The following is a 23,665-nucleotide window of genomic DNA, read 5'->3' as shown; positions in this document are numbered from 1 at the left end:
CAGTGGAGCTTACAATCTATATTCCCTACCACACGTACACGCACACAGACGTTTTAGGTTTAATTTGTTGGGAGCCAATTAGCCTACCAGTATATTTTTGGATTGTGACCAATCGGAAATCGAACCCATGACCTCAGTGCTGTGAGGCAGTAATGCTAACCATTACACCATCCGTACTGCTGTTATTAGAGAATCCCGCCCAATGTGTGTACAATATAGAGTGGGGATGTAAGCTCCGCTGGGGCAGGGGCTGATATAAATGGCCAAATATTCTCTGTAAAGCTCTGCGGAATAAGTGTGCGCTATATAAGTAACTGGTAATAAATAACAAATACACCCCAGCACATTTTATTAGTAGCCACTACCATGCCTACATCCCATTAACACCTCCTTACTACCACCTAGTACCTGAACTTCAGAGCTTGAATACTGGGGGAGGCAGATCCCCTATCCGCATCCTCCACTGTCTCTGTTACTGGGCAGCTGTAATTTGGTCATTTATGCTGAGGGATGGAGGGGCTGGTTCATGCAGAGGGGGGGGGGGGGGGGGTGGGAGCTGTAGCATAGAATAGATACAGTATTGGTAAAGGAAGTAACAATCAGATGGGAAAATAAGAAACATTGATGATGGGAAAGAAGATGGGATTGGAGAGAGCAAAGGTAGCTAAAGGTATACAGAGGAAGGGTAGGTTGACCCTACTTTCATAATATGCTTAATTTTTTTTTTCTCTCAACAAAATGTTGTTGTTTTTTAAACTGATGATGTTCAAATGACATCTATACTTCTACATAAATCCCATCTCAAAGTTCAAGGCTAAGTGTAACAATTAATTAAAAGCCAGAATGATCATCATTCAAATCAAAGTGTCAGCAAAACAAGAGTAGCATTTATAAAACACAATCAATGTTGGCCTTAATTATTTATTTGAACAGTTTGATTCTGAGTAATTCCTTCACCAGCTTCCAAGATGAATAACTTGTGTACAAACCTTAAGAGTGCAGTTGTGCTTGTCAAATGCCATTAACTATGCAAAGGTTTTTTTTTTACCCCAGGCTTGTAGACTATGACCAAACATACAAAAGTACGGTTACAAACAATGATTGTGGATGACAGAATTCCCCAGGTTCATGTACATCTGGAAGGCAAATGTAAGAGCACAAGCCATTAGCATCCCGTACCATTGCATAACGCTGTTCTTTCTTATGCTACATGAAAATGAATACATGCTTACATGCTACCTTGTGGATTTATGTATTTATTGGGCCTGAATTATTGCAGTGATTGTCTGGCAGCCGTGTGGGATCAGGGCGAACTCTGAGTTTTTTTTTAGTCATGTACAAGGCAAAACCCTGCCTTGTACATGACTGGCCCTTTAAAAACACCTCCACGTTTGGCCGGCATTCTGCACAGCTGCAGGGCTCAAACCGCAATACATCAAGCCCATTATGTTATATACTATATTATAGTGTAGTTCTGCTATAGAGATCTCTATGGCATATAGCTTCAACCATAGGCATTGTTTTGAGCATATATACTGTAGCAGTGTGTTTTGTGATGGAGTTCCTTGCTGTCATCAGCAGTCTTTGTTTGTTACAGTATTTTTGTGTGTGTAACCTTGTTTTTGTACTATTTGTTATGTTTGTTGAGAAGATAATTCCTGCATTGCATACTGGAAATGTCATATACCTATTACCAGTGATTTTGTCAGTAAAAAGTCGCCACTGTGGAGTTAGCCAGGTGCAGTCTGTGACATACACTTGAAGAGCAAACTTAAGGTGCATACACACGGGCTGTAATCGCTGGCAATATGGTCGCCAGGTGCGCACACCCGTTTTTACCCCCGTTATGATCACTGGTCGCAGGAGCTTGCTCCTGCGACCATCTGATTCCCTCTGCGGCTTCCCCGGCAGAGGGAATCAGGAGACACTGACCAATATATCACCCCCATGTCTACACAGCTTTAGACAGACCAACCAATTATCTGAGAATGGATTACCAAACATTGTTATATAATTAGTCTCACTGTAGGTGAGTATATGCAGATTCGAGCACCAGTTATGTGGGGCATGTTGAAAAAATTTTCATGCCTGACCATCTGATCGCAGGTGGGTGATTGTGGCCACACACTGTATAGTTATTGGCTCAACCAGTTGATATTTAACAGGTAAATAAATGCAGAGTGTATGGGCAACCTAAGACCTGTCAAATAGTCAATTGATCTTAACCCTTAGAGAGCTATGTGAATTTGTCAAAATAGGTGTGAACATTTCCAAGCAAGCATGACCTATAATGTTTACCTTTTATATAGGAAATTTAATATTTTTTATACAACATTTTTAATTTACATTTATATAACAAATATGAGCTACACTGGCATTTTTAGTGGATATTTTGCACATCTCACAGTGATGTTGGCAATCAAAGAGTTAAGACTGCATCAAGACATTCAGTACATCAATATACTGTATATATTCCTTATTATTTTGCTTCATGCTTATATAACCGTAATTCATATAATGTCCTAAATTATATAACTGACACAATGGGGGAAAGTTACTAAAGGAAATTTGTAAAAAAATAGGTGTATTTGTATACAGAAATACACTTATTTTTGACATTTACTATCCTGAAAATACGGCAATTCGTATTGATAGCACATCAATACGACTACGAATTGCCATATTTTCGGGATAGTAAATGTAAAAATTAAGTGTTTTTCTGGATACAAATACACCTATTTCTTTACAAATTTCCTTTAGTAAATTTCCCCCAATATCTGACCTTTTTACAGTTTTGTTCTAGTTTACTTGTCAGAGAATGCAGTTAACCTACCAATTAAAGTTGTTTAAATAAACCAGCCAAAGAGAAATTTTCTTTGGGGCACCATTAGTTTAAGAAATCCCACATCAGTCAGCTCTCTGACAGATATGACCTTATTTGTGTGCGCTCACATCCAAAAGTATGTCTGTCTGCTATACATACTGAGCAGATAGATCCAATTATTCACATTAGTGCTGTTGGACTTTGACTGGAATGAGAAGGCAGATGTTGGGAAAACAATATTTTAAAACAAATCCTGGTACTTGTTTCCTAGCAGGGCACCCAGATTTCTTACGTACGCAAACGTAGTGAAATCGCATGGCATGGTACATTTTTGCCGTGTGATGCGATTCGATTTCACGCCCCCTTTCAGTGAATTCCATCACTCCCATAGATGGAGAGTAGAATCTGTTCCTAAAACCCCAACAGTATCAACGCCACACCGAAGCGTGGCGAGCGGCGGCGGAACGCGTCCTCCGACCTTTTCATACCCCCACTATCCACGTCGGCGTGGAGTTGATTCTATATAGTGTGGTGAGTGCAGCGAGCCACCGAGCCCGAAGCGTGGCGAGCGGACACGGATTACTTTACATGTATTCCACGTCCCCTCGTTGGGCTCGGTGCGCTCGCCACGCTTCGGGCTCGTTGCGCTCGCTGCGATCGGATTCAATATTTGAGATTGGATTCAATATTTCATTGTATAAGCACTCCTGTGCACTTTATATGGACTTCGCATTGCATGTATCGCATGCTACTATAACACGTCATGCGATGCGATTTCACTACGGAGAATAGCCCAGTAAGCATTTAGCGTACTGGGCGTCCTGCTAGGAAACAAGTACCCAAATCCTTGCTGGGTAATACCATAATTTCTCAGTTAAGGGACCGTTTATTAATGGATATTACAGATAAAAGGGATTACGGATACTAGTTAATCAAATTTATTATTAAATAACGTAGACTTCAATTGTATGCATTATGTTATCTTTTACTACTGTGTACAATAAAACATTTTTGTGCTGTTCCTTACAGTGTGATTTGTTCATTTGGATTCCTCTTTTTGGGCCAGATGAATCAAGTTTTCAAAAAGTTTGATAAAGGCGAGAGTGATAAACAAGGCAGTTAGCTGATTGGCTGGATCACTATCTATTTCAGTGGTTCCCAACCTGGGGTACTAGTACCCCTGGGGGTACTCTGCAGACCAGTTGGGGGTACTTGAAAATAATATTGGTAATGGCAGAAGATGAAAAAGTCTTTTGATGGCAGAAGAAGAAGACCCATTGCTATGGAGAAGAACCATGTTGTGTCACTTATGGTACTGTCTTCAGCATCTCATTGTGCTTTTGCCTGACCAGCAATCCAATGGGAGCTACCCATGCTGCCCTCAGACATCAGCGATCATCTGCCCTGCACTGGCACGGGTGGAAGAAGCTGGCGCATTAATCCTACAGGTGTAAGTGGGAACCCTGGAGACAATACACAGCCAGCAGCCAGACAGGGAAGGGCACGATTCCTGTCCGCTACTCCTTAATATAAGGACATGCATAAGGATACGCATACCGCTTACTTCCACTCCACTCATAAGTACTGTCTATATTTTAAATTGAGAGGAGAGGGTACTCATCAATGAAAAGCCTAATCAAGGGGTACGGGAGAGAAAAAAGGTTGGGAACCACTGATCTATTTGATAACTTTTTAAAGCTTGATACATCTTGCCCTTTATGTTTATGTCAGTCATATCAAACAAAGATTAGATTGATAGGCTACGTTGATCAACTGCTAATTTGTCTCAAATTTTTGTTTACTCGATATACTTATTCTCCTCTTTTGTTATTACCCCAATTGATAAAAAAAAAAATATGGCTTCCAATTTTTTTCAACGGAGGCAAGTGTAAATGCAATAGGCTGTGTGAGTTTCCAGCAAGTTTAGCCATTGTTTGCAAGGAGCAATAATTTAAAAGGCAAAACCAGGTTGATTTTCCCCTAAGACATGATTGTGCCTTTATAACATTGGCCAGATTCACCGGCAATCTGCAAATTCCGGCAGTTTCCGGGCTAGTAGTTGTATACGTTATGGTCTGTATGCTTACTTACGATCTTTCCTCTGCACATCGTGCCCAGTTGTAATTGTTCTACAGGTTCCTTATTTTCATTTTGGTTCTTTTTTTCTTAAATTTATTTTGCACTTTTCAATGAATGGTCATCAGTAGGTTAACAGTCGATGGTGCCATTGGTGCTTAACATTGATGTTTTGAAACCATCAATGGTTTACACCCTTCAAAGCACAACCTTGCTGTGGGTAATACCAGGTGGCGACCAAGTTGGGAAGGGGGCATTGGGGACAGGAGTAAGCTCCGTGCCTTGTGCCAATGGAAGTTAAAAAATGATCCCTGCTTCTCAGCCATTGATGCTGTAGTATAATCGGATCTTTGACATTGTGAGTAAATCAATAGATGGCAAACACTCAATGGTTGTTTACCATCAATAGTTGGTGGTCATCACTAATCTCTATAGGGGTCTCTTTGGGTGCCCGATGGCCTCCCTACAGTTGAGCTACCAGCAGTCATTACACCAACGTCGGAATCCCGACTGTTAAAACCCTAATAGTGGGGAACCCGACTGACAGTTTATTCTCCCTCGTAGGTTGCTGGCACAGCGAGCTACCAAGCCCACAAGTGGCTTTATTGCAATTGCCCCAATGTCTAAGTCCCGGCAGTCAGTCTAATGACTGGTGGAATCCCGACTGTGCGCTATTCCACACTTATTTCTTTATGGTTTCAGTCTATTACCTAATTTTACAGTTTATTGGGACCTACTGTTGTCTAGAGTACTTTTGTGGGAATTTATCTGTATAATGCTTTGTTTTTCCATGTTACACTGAACTTAAACACTAAGAGAGCGATAACATTTGTGGCAGCCAGTCCTTCCTCACCTACAACTTTAAACTGTACACTCCATAACCTCAATTATGGGCACATTTTACTGTATTATTTTTGTTAATAAGAAGTCCATATCACTTTGTAATGTGAAACAAGTTGACCGTTTTACAATTCTTGCTGAACCTAATATTACAAGAATAACTAATAGTGTATATATCAGTGAATGTGGTAACCGTTTTGGGTTGGATTAACACTCTATTCCGACAACTTTACACACATTGCCTTTGGGACACTTTTCAGGTTAAGGAACTTCTTAATATAGTAAGCTGGTTTTTATTAAAAATAAATCATTGCTGATCTGTTTGCTGTATTGCAGTAACCACTGACATGATGTAGGTTCTATGCTTAAAAGCTGTCATTGTAACATTTGTCATTTGTTTGCAGGAGTTTGCCGCACTGACAAAAGAGCTGAATGCATGCAGGGAACAGCTTCTTGAAAAAGAAGAAGAGATTTCAGAACTGAAAGCAGAAAGGAACAACACAAGAGTAAGTGCTGATTGTTTATCTCCCAACATTGAAGAGACAGAAGAAGGGACACTGCGCGCCCAAAATTTTGGGGGCGTAGCCTAGCGACTAGGGGATGTGGCCTATACTTGTGATGCACAAACAAGGCCATGCCCCGGTTTCACTGCTGTTGGGACCTGGCCAGCAGCACTGAGCTGCTAGCCATGCCCCCAGCCCCTCTGCGACAGTTGGGAGGTATGTGATTGTAACTGTTCAATCGTGTAGTATAGTTCCTAAAAAAAATATATTATTATATTCATGTGATGACAGTATATGAAAACAGTCTAGAAAATCTTCCATCCTTTAAATCCAGCATTCTCAACCTCTGTCCTCAAGGCACACTTAGGGGGGTATTCAATCGTTGTCGTGCACCCGCAGCCATCTCCCGACGGGGGAGATGGCTGCGGGGCCCTATTCAATGCTGTCTTCCCCGACAGCATTGAATAGGGTTTCACCGCAGAACGAGCCCGACATCACAAGCTGTCGGGCTTGTTCTGCCGAGAAAAGCCGGAAATAGGCGAGCTCCTGGCCGGAGCTCGTCTATTTTTGTCATCAACTCGCGGCCAAGCCCCCTTCTCGCCGCTCGGCGGACGGGACATTGAATCCCGACTGCCGAGCTCCGGGCGAGCTGACCGAGAACGGGACAGCCGTTCCCCTAACATTGAATACCCCCCTTAGTCTGGGTACACACCTAAAGATTTATCTGTCCAATCTGGTAATGTATGGGAGCAAATGACAAGCCAGCATTTGTTCCCTAACGCTGGAAAGCAGACGATGGTGCTTCCTAAAAAATGGTTAAAGTTGTTTGTTTATCTGAACAACCGTTTTTGTCCATTTTCCAACATTTGGGAACAAATGGTTGACGGTCATTTGCTCCCATTCAGTACCAGATTTTGGGTCTTACCATACAAATTGGACAGATAAATCTTTAGGTGTATATCCAGCGTAACAGAGCTGGTTTTAGTGATATCCAGGCTTCAGCACAGGTGTTGAAATCAAAACAGCTTAAGTGTTAATTAAGTCACCTGTGCTGAAGCATGGATATCACTAAAACCTGGACCGTTAAGGGGCATACACATGGGGCGATGTGAGGGCTATTTCTAAGTGATCTGACTAGATTGCTCAGAAATTAAACAAGGATCGCTATTTGTGTATGCCCGCGGCGACGACGAGCTGTACTTAAGCACAGTGCCAGATTAAGCCTTCGGGGGGCCCAGGGCACTTTAGACAGGGGGGTCGCCTTGCATTTGTCATTACTGGCCGCAAACTGCATGGGAGAATATCACACTGTCCAAACACAGAGTAAAGGCAGTATAAAATTGGTCAATGGGTAACTGCTTACTCTGTAGGACTGTAGTCCCAGTGCTGTCTCTGATTAAAAACCCTCCCATGACTAGGCTGCTGTTGCTGTCCTCCATGGGTCTGAGAAGCATGTAATGAGCTCCACCAATCAGAGCTCAGCATAAACCTCTCAGCCTCTGCCATCTTCTGCAAAGTGTCATGTCATGTTAACTCCCAGTAATGCACTGCACACTTGTGCAGACAGTGTGCCTTGGCACCCCATGCTCAGCACCATAAATCATTGTCACATTGGTGAAGCTGCAGCACTACTACACTCCCATGCACAAAACCTTTTGCTAAAAAAATATATTTTTTAATAAAAATACATGCCAACCACAGGGGGCCCCTAGCTAGAGGGGGGCCAAGGGGTACTGACCCCTTTTGACCCTGCTTTAAAACGGCCCTGCTTAAGCACATTGCTCAGCACAGGCTCTTCCGTCGCCCTGTGTGTACAGGGCTTTAGTGTACCTTGAGGACTGTGGTTGCAGTAGCGTATATATGAGTGCAACTGCACCCATTTCTTAATACTTACCCTCTGGAGTCCCGCAACAAAGGCAGGATCGCTGCTGGAATTGCTGAAAAAATGTCTGAATGCGCATGTGCAATAGAGTGTGAGCGCTTTATTGCTCAGATTGCTCTATTGCGCTGGGTGGTCGGGATGCTGTGGCTGGGAGAGAGGAGGGGGCCCACTGGAGGAGGCTGTACATGGGCCTTCTTCTTTCTTGAAGCACCCCTGCGTGGTTGGGAATGGCTGCTTTAAAAAAAAAACAGTGTAATGAATAAGAGACTGACGTAGCTAAAATTTTGTCAAGAGGTACAGGTTGAGTATCTCTTGTCCAAAATGCTCGGGACCAGAATATTGGATAATGGATTATAACGTATTTTTATATTTCAATGAGGTATCTTGCATTTATGTTGTACAAACACGTAAAAAAACATGCCACAAATCTATTTTATATGTGCATAAAACACGGTTTCAAAACATGAAATAAAGTTTGTGTACAAACTCAGACACTTAATTTGAATACTAAGCAATCATTTTCTCGCACATATTTAGTGCCAGTTACATATTATGTCCTCAGTAGTGCTTTAAGTAAGAACATTTTTTTCCCCTCACTTTCTGTAATGTATGGTTTTCAGAGTAATGTAGGGGCCTAATTCAGACTCAATTGCACTTTTGTGAAACTTCAAAAAACTGCATGATGCCAGCACAGGGCAAAGCCGCACCGCTTGCGGGCACATTGCTAAAGTGCAGGCACTTTGCTACACAGCAAAATTCTCACACATTTCTAGCTGCCCATGGCGTGTAGGTCAGCCATGTTCCGGGTTGCTGCAGCTGCATCTGGTTGTCCGGACCGATCCCAGCACTGAAACCGCGATCTCCTGCGATCACTGTTTCAGGGCTCGCACACGCTGGCTCCGATGTGCATGCATAGAAGTGTGGAAATTGCTGAATAGTGATTTTCACATTCCTGTGGCCCACTCTGAATCAGGCACTAAGGGCCAGATTCTCTAAGCTTCAAAAGTGATAACATGGAGAGAGATAAACAGCCAGCCAATCAGCTCCTACCTGCCATGTCACAGACTGTGTTTGAAAAATGTCAAGTAGGAGCTGAATGGCTGGCTCTTTATCACTCTCCATTTTATCACTTTTGAAATTTAGAGAATCTGGGCCAATGTCTTCAGTTTATCTCTGATAAAAAAAACAATATCATTTAATCCATTATTGTATACAAAACAATTACCTACTAGTGTTACAAAAGTCAAGAACACAAAGATAGAACATTTTTAAATGGTATTTAATATAACTAGAAAGTCACAAAAGTTGAGTTAAAAATAAAAAAAAAATATTATGAAACCATAAACACACAGAAAATGCGTGGTTGGCTTCTTATTAGCAGCAGGCCTAGTGACCAAAACTGACATTTTGGCAGTCTACTACAGTACATTCAGTTTTCAAAGTTATTCTGCCCAGACTGAAATCATGACAAAGGTGAATTGAGTATGGCTTGTTTTAATTGTACATTTTTATGCATAGGGTTTTTTAAGCTCCGTAACCTTTACTCTCTATACTGCAAATACCTATATACAGTATAACTGTTAAAGTAGCTTAATGAGGATTGTTTTTTCTATTTGCATCCACAATTTCTACATTTTAAATGTGAAGATTTCCCAGTTACTTTGATTTGATTTTTGTTTTACCACATCCAACTCTTTGCCGCAGTAGATACTGAATTATTTACCTTAAATTCCACAGCTTTTATTGGAACATCTGGAGTGTCTTGTTTCAAGACACGAAAGATCCTTGAGGATGACGGTGGTAAAACGCCAAGCGCAGTCCCCCTCGGGTGTTTCCAGTGAAGTGGAAGTTCTCAAAGCTCTAAAATCTCTTTTTGAGCACCATAAAGCTCTAGACGAAAAGGTATGTAACCATGCATTACACACGGTGGCTTTCACAACTGAACAAGATCATGTCATTCTGTATGCATGTGTATCTGTGCCCAAAGATGATCAGGGTATAAAACTGAAAGCACCCTGCTTGCCAGAAGTGACACGGACTGGAATATTACAGCTGTTATATCTAAGTTTGCCTTCAGTTTGTTGGACATCCCTTTCACTGATAATGTTGAGTACTGTATCTAATGCATACATACATGACAAACTAACAAACACAAGTTAGTATCTAGTTAAGCATACAAGTCTTTAGGAAATTCCATTGATATCAAAAATGTTAATTGAGCTGTAGACTAATTTTATATTGATAGTGTATTTCATGGCTGCATATGCTATAAAGCTTTAGGACAGTGGTTCCTAATATTCTTGAATCCCGGCACCATGGTGTGTTTTTTCTTGGCAATCCTAGGATAATTTTTTTATTGGTTAATGTAGAAAATAAGTTACATTAAGTACATTTTGCCTACCTACCATCCCCAGGTTCAGAGTTGTGCTTCTGAGTATCCACATGTTGTATGATTGGCAGCTACCAGCTCTGCTATAAATTATTTAATTTGGTCCTGGATCACCAACCCGAGACACCCCTGCTAGAGCCTTGTAGCACCCCAGGGTGCCACAGCACACAGTTTGTAAACCACTGCTTTAGGTTAAAATATGGTTGGAGAATAAAGGTGGAAGACAGTCATGTCTGAGATTGTAGCTGTTCCCCCAATTTTAAATGTTCCATGTTAGAATTGTCATAGGTTATTGGTTAGTACAGTATCATTTTGGTGCTTTCTGAGAACAGATTTAAAGTACAGGGGTATACTATGTTATATTTATTTGTATAATCAGTGGGGTAATACCGAAATATGGCAATATTAAAACATCATCATATGTACTTTTAAATGTATATTTAGCCATACCTATCAACTTAAACAAACTGACTCATATATATAATACAAAAACATAAACCACTGCCTACTGCAAATGATAAAGACATAGAACAAGTATAAAACTAGAATCCCTAATGTACTATGGATTCTATTGTACTGATTATTTTTTTATTTAAATATATAAGGCCAGATGCAGCAATCACCTAAAAAAAAAAACTTGCGATGTTTGTCGCCAACTCCGCATGCATACTGGCATTTACGAAGGCCCATAAGCTTCAATGGGATTTACTGATTTTAAAAACGCGTTGCCCACTGCATTCAAACCACTGAATGTACCGAATTCTGGCTTTGGTGCATATGGGGGCTGTGGACAAACCTCCAAAAACTGCATTTTAAGAGGTTTGGCCCTCTTTTTAAAGGTGGCCACACATCAGAAAGATATTGTACCCAATCATACAATTGTAAAAATGGATTGTATGCAGATTGTGTGCACATCATGTGTACACAATCATACAATCACACAATCTCCTGGCCCCAGGAGATTGGAGGATTGGTCTTCTGATCTGACATGCTGCACGTCCGATCAATTGGGATTGGGAGCAGATTGCATGTGCTTTTAAACATGCAATCTGTCTTTAGATGTGACACTCCCTCCCTGACTAGCAGAGAAGAGAGGTGCAGCTTCCGGGCGGCCCGTGGCAGTGAGAAGTATCCAAGCGTCAGACGGGTGGGCAGCTGTAGAGAGTGGTGGACTTCCTTTTGCACAATTCTGTCACTACTCTGAAAGAGGGTTGCTGCATTCGGGATATTTAATAATGGCATAACACAGCAGATGTGAGCAGATTAGTAGTTGTGGCAACCTGTAAATTAAAAAAAAAAAATGGATTTTTGGTACTCCTATCCTTTTGATCCTTTTGATCCTAGTAGGCCAGCCCCCTATTTAAATGAAGCTTCAATCATACAATCATACAGCAGATTGTGAGTACTGTACATTGTGTGTCCAAAAAGCACCAAGGACTGCTAGGGAGTTTAAGGGAACTTGGACACAATCATGATTGTAATGCTGCCCATACATATGTGTGCTATCGAATGCAATCATTCCATTCCATTTCGGCCAGATAAATTCGAATGATTGCATGCATTTTTAAACTGACATTAGACGCGATGCGCAGGCACGCTGTCGAATGTCGCATCAATAGATATTATGAGCTGCACATAGTATTTATTGAATTGCATGAGCAATCGCATGTGGTTTTTAACCACATGCGATTGCTCGAATGCAATCAGCGGCGGGGTCGGGGAGCGGGGCGCTTGTTCCTTAATGCTGGGGACCGGAGGGACTCAGCAGCAGCAGGGGAGGTATGGCGGCTGTGTAGCGGGGGCCGGAGTGGTGGAGCTTTCAGGTGGCGGGACTCGGCAGTGGCAGCAGATGGCTTTGAAACACTGGATGACCCTCTGATTGGCTGAGGCTCTCTCAGCCAATCAGAGGGCTGTCCCAGTGTTTCAAAGTCACTGCTGCTGCTGACAAGTCCCACCGCCTGAAAGCTCCACCACTATGGTCCCCAGCTCCGGTCACCGCCTACACAGCCCCACATCACCCCTCTTCCATCACCCGATGTCCATCGCAGGATGGCATGCGACATTGGGTGCTGCACTGGGCACCACTTGATTCGATGGGACATTGCATTGCGATGTCGCATCTCATCACACACATATGCATGGGCAGCATTAGACCGCTCTTTCTGATGTATGGCCACTTTTAGTTTGCTGAATCTCGACCCATAGTCAGGTAAAAATATATATTTAGACAAATTCTATATATTTTATAGTAGAAAATGGGACAGTTCGGATATAGAGAGGGACAAAGGAAAAGATTGGTCAGCATATGTACCAGGGGCAGAACTCACAGCGGGCCTGTCGCAAGAAATGGCCTCCACACCGTGGCATTATGCGAGCCAGCCAGCCAGCCAAAGCCAGTACTAATGAGTCAAACTACCTCATAGAATTCCATCACCACGCTGCGGGACATCAAAAGTAGAGAGAAGTCTGTCCACCCTTATTAGAGGTAGAGGGGAGGCTCCTCCCTTTCCCACCACTGTGCATGGTGTGTGGCAACAGCATTTAGGCACAGCCGCAAACTGACACTCCTAGTTTACTGCCAGTGTTAGTCATGAGACGCAGAGGGAGTTTTATGAATCAGCATCTAACTGCCATTTGCAGGCTATGTATGACTGGTACTTTATCTCCCTACACTTTATCTCTATTAATCTTTAATCTAGCTTCTCTGGATTATTAAACCCTGTACTCTGTTTCATGTATACAGAAATATGTACAGTATTAAGCCTTGGAGATTCATAAAGTTGAGAGAGATAAAGTACCAGATAACTACCATATTTAATGCAATGCTGCCCTTACTGACAGCATTGAAGGCTATCCGATCTGACCTTTTTTTAAAGTCGGATTTGTTTTGTCAGAAAACGGCCGTGGATTGTCGGTCGTTTTCCAACATTTTGTGTCCGTTTTCAACTATTTCAAGACTTTCCAACACTTGACTGTCGGTACTTTGAATATCAACAGTCAAATGACTGTCAGAAGCCGGTGAAAACAGCTGGGATTCCGACTGTCGGGATGCTCGGACAGTCAGAATTACAGATTGAATAACCCATTGTGTTTGAAAACTGAAAGTTAGGAGCGGACTGGTAGTTTATCTCTCTCCGAGGCTTAGTACATATGCCCATCAGTCTTTTGACAATGTATGGCATAATGAAGAAATGATGACTGTCAAGTAAAAACACACTGTGTCTTTCATGGACTCATTATAGGCAACATTTCTGTGCAGTGCCACAGTGGGAACAGGATAAACCAGGCATTGTGCCAAATATGAGATGAAAATAATTACTGAAATACAGTATTTTCCCAGGGTCACCATTATCTGAACATAACCGCTTGTTGTGAATGCTGCAAGCATTATATTAGAAGCAGAGTACCCGCTGACACTTGGTGCATTTAAAACTGCAAATGCAAACTCCAGTGGAACTGAATGTCAAGCATGCACTTATTTAACTTGTATTCTGGAGGTGCAAATACAGAGGTTGTATGTCTCTAGCGCACCAGTGAATTTCAGCCCAGACTGACACAAATTGAACCCTCACCACATGGGTTCGTGGGATACAGAATACAAAACAATGAAATTGTGCAGCCCTGGCGAAAAACACAATAAACTTATACAATAGTTTTGAAATCAATGATGTTTAATACCAAGTAGCCCTAAAAATTTGTAGATGAAGAAAATCGCATGTAACCCACACACTGGTAAAAAGACTCTGAGGACCATCAATGGCGGCAAGAGAAACATCAAAATCCCCGTCCGTTCGGCAGCAGTGGTTGAACAGGACAGGACGGAGATTTTGATGTTTCTCCTGCCGCCATTGATGGTCCTCTGAGAGTCTTTTTACCCGTGTGTGGGTTACATGCGATTTTATTCATCTACAATTTTTTAGGGCTACTTGGTATTGCACATCATTGATTTCAGAACTATTGTGTAAGTTTATTGTGTATTTCGCCAGGGCTGCACAATTTCATTGTATTCTGGAGGTAACATCATTGACCACATTGCCGTCAACTTGTGTTAATTGCATTCACTGGAGCAGAAAATATTAGGAGAACTGTAGGGAGAGGAAGGCAGAGTGAGGAGAGCCTGCCTTCAAGTTGCCTGCAGAGAGCTGGAGATTAGTGATCCTCAGAGGTGATCTTGAGAGAGCCTCATATAGGAGGAGAGGACCTCTTCAAGTCCTGTGATTATAGAAACACCGCCACTGGATTGAAGGTCATCATCTGCTTTTGCCCACCAGCCTTTTCTTCTCCTTGTCTTTCTCTTCCGGTCACCCTGGGTATCTCCCTGTCATCTTTTGTCCGACACCCCCTGCTTCTCCAATTCACCATCTGCCCATCACACACTGCTGTCACTGTAAACCTCTGCTCATCCCTCTTTGCCTCTCCCCCTGCCCATCACTCTCTGATTCTCCCCATCTCCTTCTCCCTGTCTCCCTCTACCTCTCCCTGTCTCCATTTTACCTTCACCCTCTGCCTCTTTCCATTAGGCTGTGCTTGGAGACCCATCAGTGGAGCCTCCAAGAAGTGCTGCTAACAAAAGACCTAGTAAATTTAAAGAGTATTAGTTGATTGAAGGGACACATTTGTTATAAGACACTGGGATGCTGTCTGTATTGTTTGGTGGTCACTTTGCGTACTACTGCATGTCATAATATGAATTTAGCATAGGGCCTGGAATAGAGGAAACCCAAATAATCATTGTGCACCTGAGCCCACCACTCACAAGTTTTGGCACGAATACGCAGTGTAATATTCTATTAAGTGCATGTGTATGGGACAGGCTTCCTGCCACTGTGCGTCATTTGACACCAGGGGCTCAGAAAGAAATTGGCACACACTAACTTACCCACCCCAGAAAAGAATGCATTTCTGTCAGGCCTATTAGGCTAATTTAGAATAGGGAAAAACCTCTGGACAGAGTTTCTAAGTTGTACTGGGATGTTAACAAACTATTTGTTTGTCCAGGGGCATGGGCTAATGACATATCGATGTCGGTAGAGCGCACCCCGCTTTCTACATACAATTGCATATAAACAAGGACCGTTCTTTACCACTGCCAAGAAATAGAAAATTAGGGATGGGATGGTCGGGAAAAACTTCCCAAAAGAGGCAGGTAACCTGACTTCCTTTCTAGTCTTACAACTTCTCCCCTGTCCCTGGTTGGCTATTCCTTCACTCATCAGATCACCTTAGCAACCATGCTACTTAAAGTGACAGCATCTCACAACCCTTTGGTGGTTTATGTCACCTCTTTGCTTAATCAGCCTTCGGTTTTCTTTATGTTCCTTTTTGATAGCCTATGAAAACAGTTGCATTTTAAATGTACACAGTCCATACTAAATATATAACACCCCCCCCCCCCCCAGCAGCCCTATCTTGCCCCAGACTCATGGATCTGACGAAGACCGTAGTCAAAATGCGTTGGGCATCTTCCACCTGAAGTCCTGCCGGTTCCCGGTCTGTGTGGTGTGAGGCTCCGGTGTCTTGGTCTAGGATCACGTGGTCTGTGGCTGAGCGGCGGTGCTCTGTGTTTATCAATCGGGAGGTCCTGCGGTGACTGTGCTAACTAGGGGGGCAGATTTATTAAGTTCAGTGAAGTGATAAACTGTCTGGTTTTTATCACCAGCCAATCAGGTCCTACCTGTGAAGTTACAGCCTTTGTTTGAAAAATGACAGGTAGGAGTTGATTGGTCGGTGATAAAAACCAGACAGTTTATCACTTCACCGAGCTTAATAAATCTACCCCTAGGCTGGCAAGCATATGATTTTAAACTGCAGTGTATGTGAGCTTTATTGTCCAGTAAATGTGCTCTTCATTATATTGCTGTTTTTTTTGCATATATATATGCTGTGGATAAGGGGTAGTGGGCGTTACAGACGGGAAGCTACTCTCCGCTCTGCCAGCTGCCGCCTGCGTTACGCTCAGTGCGCTGAGCACTGTCTCATTTTAACAGATGGCAGGTAGCAGCAGCTGCAAGAGCAGGACTCAGGGAGCGGGCGGGGGTGTGGACTGTATGGCTCCGACGCCTTTTGAACTCTCGGTGCCTGGAGCTCGTGCTCCACCGGCTCCACCCTCCCAATGTCCCTGATGTTAGGGGGGGGGGGGGTAAATATTCCAAAATGCCCAAGAATCAGTTACAGTGAAAGTAATGTGCAATGTGTGGCTGATATAATGCTGTACCTCCAACTAAAAGGATTGTACCACATCACAGGACCACAAACAGTGATACATGTCGGCCCCTGGAAGAGCGCATTTGAAACGATTAGCATTATCGGATATACCCATAATATATCGGCGTTTGGGTGTATAGTAGGCTCTAAGTAGTATTTTAAATTGCATCTCCATGAAGGAGGCGGAAATAAGTTGCTTATTTGGTGAGACTGACAACTTGATAATGGACTGTGACGTGAGGTCCGGGAAAGTGAGGTCGGTGCTCGTAAGCATAGAACCTGGAGAGTTTCTAGTGTCAGTGGACATCCAAGACACTTATTTACATGTGCCTATAGATAGTGAACATCAATCTACTGTGTTTTGCAATAGGAGAAACTCCCCTGCAATTTCATGCTCTACCTTTCGGGTTAGCCACAGCTCCGAGAGTTTTCACAAAAGTGATGGCTGTCATGGCAGCAGCTCTCAGGCTAAAAGGGATTGCGATTATTCCTTATTTGGACGACCTCTTGTTCAAGGCCGTATCGGCAGGAAAAATTGCAGGAACATCTGACGATGGCAACACTTTTTCTCAGAGAGGTGGATGTTGAATCTTCCGAAGTATCATCTAACACCCACTCAGAAACTTCAGTTGTTGGGTGTGATCTTGGACACACATCTTCATTGTGTGTTCCTTACAGAGTCCAAGGCAATAGACATTCACCGGTTGGTGCGGTCGATTCTCCAATCGCCAAATCCAACAATTTGGCAGAGTTTCACTTTTGGGCAAAATGGTAGCAACTTTTGAGACTCCCCAGTTGGCAAGGTTTCACTCAAGGCCCTTTCTGTGGAACATTCTGGCCTGTTGGTCAGGGAACCCGAAAACAGTGAAACAAGAACCGCTGTTGCTGTCTCAGAAGACAAGGAGCTCATTGATCTGGTGGACGGATCTGGAGTCTCTGCAAATGGGGCGTTCCCTTCGCTTGTGGGATTGGCTGGTCCTCACAACCAATGACGGACGAAAGAGAAAAGGGGCTTTTGTAAGAACTTACCGTTCTAATCCCTTTCTCTGAATCCATCCTGGTGACACAGCGATCCCTCCCTTACGCTCAGTAAATAATGCCATTTCATGTGTTATCATGTTATATGGTTATTATGTGCTTGTGCATATTAATATGTTCAGGCGTTGTACTGCATAATGTATCCTAGTGTGCTTTAGAAATTGAACTGAGGAATGCTGGGATGCAGAATGGGGAGCCTGCCTCTCAAAGAAGTCAGCATAGGTGCCTTGCTGCTGCGGAACCTCCTACATCCCCAAGGTTGAGCTGTGACACCAGGATGGACTCAGAGAAAGGGGACATGGCCTAATTATGGGGTGTGGCCACATCCCATTATTAGGTCACGCCCCCAAAATGTTTATGGGGGGGTGAAAAAACACTCTAAAGTCGATGGGGAAGTGTTATTGTCCGCAGCAGCACACACCTACAGCATGTGATGACTGTAGGCTCAGCATGAGCTCTCACGCTGTCGGAGGGATGGAGGGGGAAGGGTGGGTCAGACCTCCAGCAAGCCCAGGCCCGGGAAATTAGTAACGGCTCCCCCTTTCTCGGCAGCCCTGTGTGTACGTGAACACATCCCCTTGCATGCGGCTGTCCTGACCATGGAATGATTTTTTTTTCTGTGTTCATGGATAAAAGTCTATACTTCCCTTCCCAGGGGAATGCCAAGTATTTTTTAGGACGCCCATAAAACGCTGGGTGTTCCCCTGTCCGCCCCCAGACCTCCCTGTCCACAGCGAACGGCCCGGCGAGTGTGAAACTCCTGGGGTTTGCGCATGTGCATATTAGTGCATTCACATGTGCAAAGCCCCTACCAGTGGACACAGGCCGATTTTGGACATTAACAAAGGGGTCTGAATTTAACCCAATGGGGGAAATTTACTAAGATGTGTATTCTACTTCACATGTGATGTTGCTATGGGCAACCAATCAGAATCTACTTATTTATTTAGCACCCTCTAGAACAGGCATGTCCAAACTGTGGCCCTCCAGCTGTTGTGAAACTACCCATCCCAGCATGCCTTGTCATAGTTTTAGCATTCCCTAATAGCAAATCTGTGGCAAGGCATGATGGGAATTGTAGTTTCACAACAGCTGGAGGGCCATAGTTTGGACATGCCTGCTCTAGAAGATAGTAGACTGGATCTGATTGGTTGCCCATAGCAACAACACATGTGAAGTAGAATACACATCTTAGTAAATTTCCCCCATTGTGTTTTGCCCAGTTGCCACTTGGTGCACATTCTGTTTTACACAGTTATTGCAGCCTTAAACAAACATTTGCTGTACCCTGGGCATTGCTAGAATAATGTTCTAAAGATATATATTCTGTAAGGAAGATATTTCCTTGAATACGTAGTAATAAAAGTACAAGGTTTTCTGTTATGAAAGAGGAATCATCAGAACCTTAATAATATGCAGAATAAGGTGTTCTAAAGGTATTGTGCAGGTGTAAAATAGCAATTACTCCGGCTGCCTAGGACTCATATTGTGCTTTGTAATTTGTTTGACTAGAGCACAGCATGAAGTGCATGTTTCTGCTTGGCTAAGACCAGAGTTGCGCTATGTAAATCAGTATTCACAGGCGAGAACATTAGGAGGCAGGGGAAAGATATATTTAGCACAGTTATGAAAGCGGTGCATATGCTCAGCAGTTGCCAACAACAACCTTAAAATCTCTTCTATCGCCATAACTACCTAACATCCAAAGTCTTATAAGCTGAACAGGGTTTGTGTACATTAATTGACAAAACAATTTTGTTCATTTTGCTGTTTTTTTACTGTGCGGTGTGGCCGGGCCCTGCAGAAGTGTTCTGTATGTGTATTTCCTGAAATTCTTCCGTCGCTCCGCAGCATGCTACGGTAGGACTTGGTGGCTGTAGCCCCACCACTATTGCGTGGCCAGGTGCATAGTGCCTGTGTGCAGATTGCTTGAGGCCAAGGGGGTTCCGCTGAACCAGACCTGCATGACCTATGTGTGTGGCCCCTGCCTAACAGCAGTTAATAGCCAGCTTCTGAATGTTGCACTAAAGCCCCCCCCCCTCTTTATTTAATTGATTTATTGTTATTTCAGACCATTTTAGTCCTTTCCATTTTTTCCTGAAAGTGGACGACCCAGAATAGGCTTCCAGATCAAGATTCTGGTCTCCATTCACTCTATTGCATGTAGCACCTGGCTGGCAGCCGCATCCAAGTGCAGTTAATAACCAGCTTCTGAATATTGCACTAAAGTCCCTAGACCCCCCCCCCCCCCCCCCCGGGCTTCCAAAGCGACAGGGTCGCATACGGTACATAGGGGCAGATGTATTAAGCCTTAACAAGAAATAAATGCAAGGTTGATAAAGAGAGATAAACGTCCAGCCAATCTGCTCCTTACTGACTTTTTTCCAAACACAGCCTGTAACATGGCAGTTAGTATGTGATTGGCTGGATGTTTGGATTCGGTATGAAATCCCGACAGTCAAAATCCATCACGGATCCCTCCCAGCATGCCCTGCGGCAGGCTCCGGCGCTCTGCGCATGCCTCAGACCCGGAAGTCCAGCACCGGCACCGCATCGCAAGGGACAGCTTTTATCGCAAGAGCTGTCCCTTGCGTTAATAACCGCATATGTTCGAGCATATGCGGTTATTAATAATGCGATGCCTGGCGATAATGGGCAGCGGATGTTATAACATCCCGCCCATAGTCATATTTCTGTAATCAAATTTAAAGCCTTGTGGTGGCACACAGGAAAAGGCTTTTTTGAGGCATGTATTAAAGACACTATAGAAGTTGTTCTAGTGGTCCCAAATTGCAAGAACTTCAGGACTTTACAGGCAACTTATCACCCAGGTTTATGGACTGTGAGACTACCTTTTATTCTAGTTTTTATATTAGGACAATATATACACAGCATGCATATGTATCTTTGTACATCTCTGTGGTTTTATATTTTCTGATTTTTTTAAATAAAAAATCTAAAACAATGTAAAAAAAGAAAATGCTGACAAGTCCAGTATATTTATTGTGTTTGTGGTAAATATAAATAACTGATGTGTGGTACTTTTGGCTAGAAAGAATGTGGGGGAATAATAAATGGCAGTGAATGGGGATTTGCTTTTCTGTTTGAGAAGGTCGCCTCCCAGAGAGATTACAGTACAGTCTGCTCTAATAAAGGGGTGTACACGGGGCGATTGCTCTAAGCAGCTTTGACTACATTCTCAAAATTTCTTAGCATGTTTCCCTGAGTTGCCCCATATGTACACAGGTGCTGATGATAGCGATGCGCAGTCCCGGAGAGTCAAATATTTTGAATAGACACTGCAGTGTCTATTGGGCTGTATGTGTGGGCTGCTGCTGGGGATGGCTGGCAGCAACATCACGATTTTGACTAAGCAAAATCACTACAGCCCGTGTGTACACCCCTTAAATTGTCATGTGACGTTCTTTTATTACTAAACAAGTGTTGGCCCTTTAAATAATGGCATATAATACGCATAGAGGTTTCATTTAAAAATCTGACCAGATACCTAACTGTGCTGTTAATTGAAAATTATCAGTTTCATTTGGTGTTAATTGCTTCTAGCAATATTAATAATTATTTTGAACATGTTGTTAGCTTGTATGCTTCCAAGTATATGAGATGAGCGTGGCTAATACATTTGCTAGAATTTTAACTGCATACTGAAGATTTCTCTTTCCCACACAGTGTAATAAATATATAGGATGTAAATATATAGGATACTAGAGTAGTCAAATTGGTCATTTTTATGGCAGAGTAAAATGAATTCATAATCTTAAACTTCAGAAATTTCTGAAAATAAAAATATATTGATCATTTATACCCCTTTTTCCACTGCCACTATAAATCATAATTATTGCAGTGAGAACCCGGGAGCTGCTCAGTGGAAAAGGTATAAACCGGGTCCAGTGACCTGGGAATTTGGGGGGGTTGGTGCAATATAAACAGAGCCGACCATAGGCAAACTAGGCAACTGCCTAGGGTATTTGGAATGCCTAGGGGCATCAGCAGCTTCTGCTGATTAAAATGATATGCAGCATGCCTATATTCTGTGTGTGAGTGAGGCTGTATCTGCATATGAAATAGTGTATTCATGGAAATCACTGTAACATAGCATTCCGTATGCAGGTACAGCCATAGTCACACACCGAATATAGGCATGCCGCATATCATTTTAATTATCGGAAACTGCTTGTGTCCTGATCACATAACAATGCAAATAAGATGAATTTTCAGCAAAAAAGGTGCCCGATGTTAGCAGAACTGGCCAGTAGCTGCATGGCCTATTGAAGCAAGATGTATGAGGAAACATCTGTATCCAAGCAGAGGCAGAGGTCCCAGTGTTAGCGGCTGTGCGAGTGCTCTCTGCGAGTGGGTTGGTTGTGCAATAGTGTTCGGCATATGTGTAAGGGCATAGGCGAATCTAGGGGGTGGTCCGGGGGTGCACTGGACCACCCATTAGCCCATTTTGTAGCTGAGGAATGGGGCTTTCCAACGAGCCCAGCCCTGTGTCTCTACCCCCCTGGGAACCGGAGATACTGCCAGGCAAAGCTGGAACGTTTTCCCTATAGGATAACATGGGACCCGCTAATTCCGACCTCCACCCAGTTCAACGGCTGCCAGTTCCCCCTTCGGCATCACTGAAGCTCGAGGTTGATCTCAGTCGAACCCAAATCGCTGGGCCTTCAATCTGATACCAGGCTGGATCCATATGGGTTAATTGGTTCCAGGGATATTGAGGTTAAACCGTTTTTTTTCCCAATTCCTAAATGTAATTTCATGACTGTTTATGTTCTTTGAGGGCAGATTTCTCTGGAACCAAACAGCCCAATTTCACGGGACCAAAATCATTCGAAGCCAACTCAAAAGTTCTTCAATACGATACTGGTCTTATGTTAATGTGTTAGTTGGTTCCAAAGATATAGCTGGTTGGTTAAAGGGGGTAGGGAGAGGGGAGTGGTTGTCTCTCCCCCTCACACCAGAAAATGCAGGGACTAGGCTGGTGTATAAGGGGTCAGCCTGGGAATGTCCCTGCATGATCCTGGGACCATATTCCCGGGTAAATCCCTGCATTTTCTGTTGTGAAAGGGGTATTATTTCAAACAGCCGTGACCTGCAGTGCTCTGAATACAGCCGGGCAGCCCCCTTCTCTCTGCCCAGCTGTCAATGACTGTCACCCCTGCAGCTTCCGCTCCAATTCTTCTCCCCGCTTTCACCTCAGGCCGCCCCCCCTTTAATCAGGTGGTGCCGGTGCCCGGCGTGCTCCCCCGATGTCACGCACTACAACAGCGCGCGCAATATTTCAAATGTCCACTCGGCTAGAGGGGACACCAGGCGTGCTCTGCGCTGCGCTCTGCTCCTCTCCCCATAGAAGCAGCTGCTCTCCATCTCTCCCTGCAGCAGCAGCGAAGGCTCATATAAAAATTTGCAGTAAGTGGCACTTTTGGAGGCATTGATTAAGGGACGCTACAAGTGGCGGTATGCGGGGGCATTACGCATAATGTGTGGCTTAATGTGTAAGGGGCATTACGGTGTGCAGTATCATGTGTAATGGGTACTATGGTGTGCAGCATCATGTGTAATGGGTACTATGTTGTGCGGCATCATGTGTAATGGGTACTATGGTGTGCGGCATCATGTGTAATGGGTACTATGGTGCCATCAAGCAAGAACCCCCTAGCAATGAGTACGTAGGTAAGCAGAACTTATGTGGCAAATGTGTAATGGGCATTACGGTTTGTTATATAGTATGTAATGTGTGGCACAATGTGTAATGGGCATTATGGTGTGGCCTTATGTTTAATTGGCATAACTGCGTGTGGCTTTATGTGTAATGGGTATTACGGAGTTTGCTAAAATGTGTAATGGGCATTACTGTGTATGGTCTAAAGTGTAAAACCACACCCTTT

The 23,665-nt window shown here is 43.4% G+C and overlaps 1 protein-coding gene across 13 annotated transcripts in view; it reads left to right on the top strand.

Moving 5' to 3' along the window:
- The window catches only part of PPFIA2 (PPFI scaffold protein A2), a 323,573-nt gene that overhangs the window by 147,670 nt on the left and 152,238 nt on the right, over nt 1–23,665 (top strand). For all 13 annotated transcript variants that reach the window (XM_083182335.1, XM_083182325.1, XM_083182332.1 and 10 more), the window contains 2 exons: nt 6,145–6,246; nt 9,863–10,027. In XM_083182335.1, coding sequence (XP_083038461.1) covers nt 6,145–6,246; nt 9,863–10,027 — 267 coding nt within the window. The remainder of the gene's footprint in view (nt 1–6,144; nt 6,247–9,862; nt 10,028–23,665) is intronic.

The sequence above is a fragment of the Crinia signifera genome, chromosome 4, assembly GCF_055691185.1.
Source record: "Crinia signifera chromosome 4, ASM5569118v1, whole genome shotgun sequence".
Taxonomy (NCBI): Eukaryota; Metazoa; Chordata; class Amphibia; order Anura; family Myobatrachidae; genus Crinia; species Crinia signifera.
The sequence above is the reverse complement of the archived record's forward strand: the minus strand, read 5'-3'. Positions and strand labels throughout refer to the sequence as shown.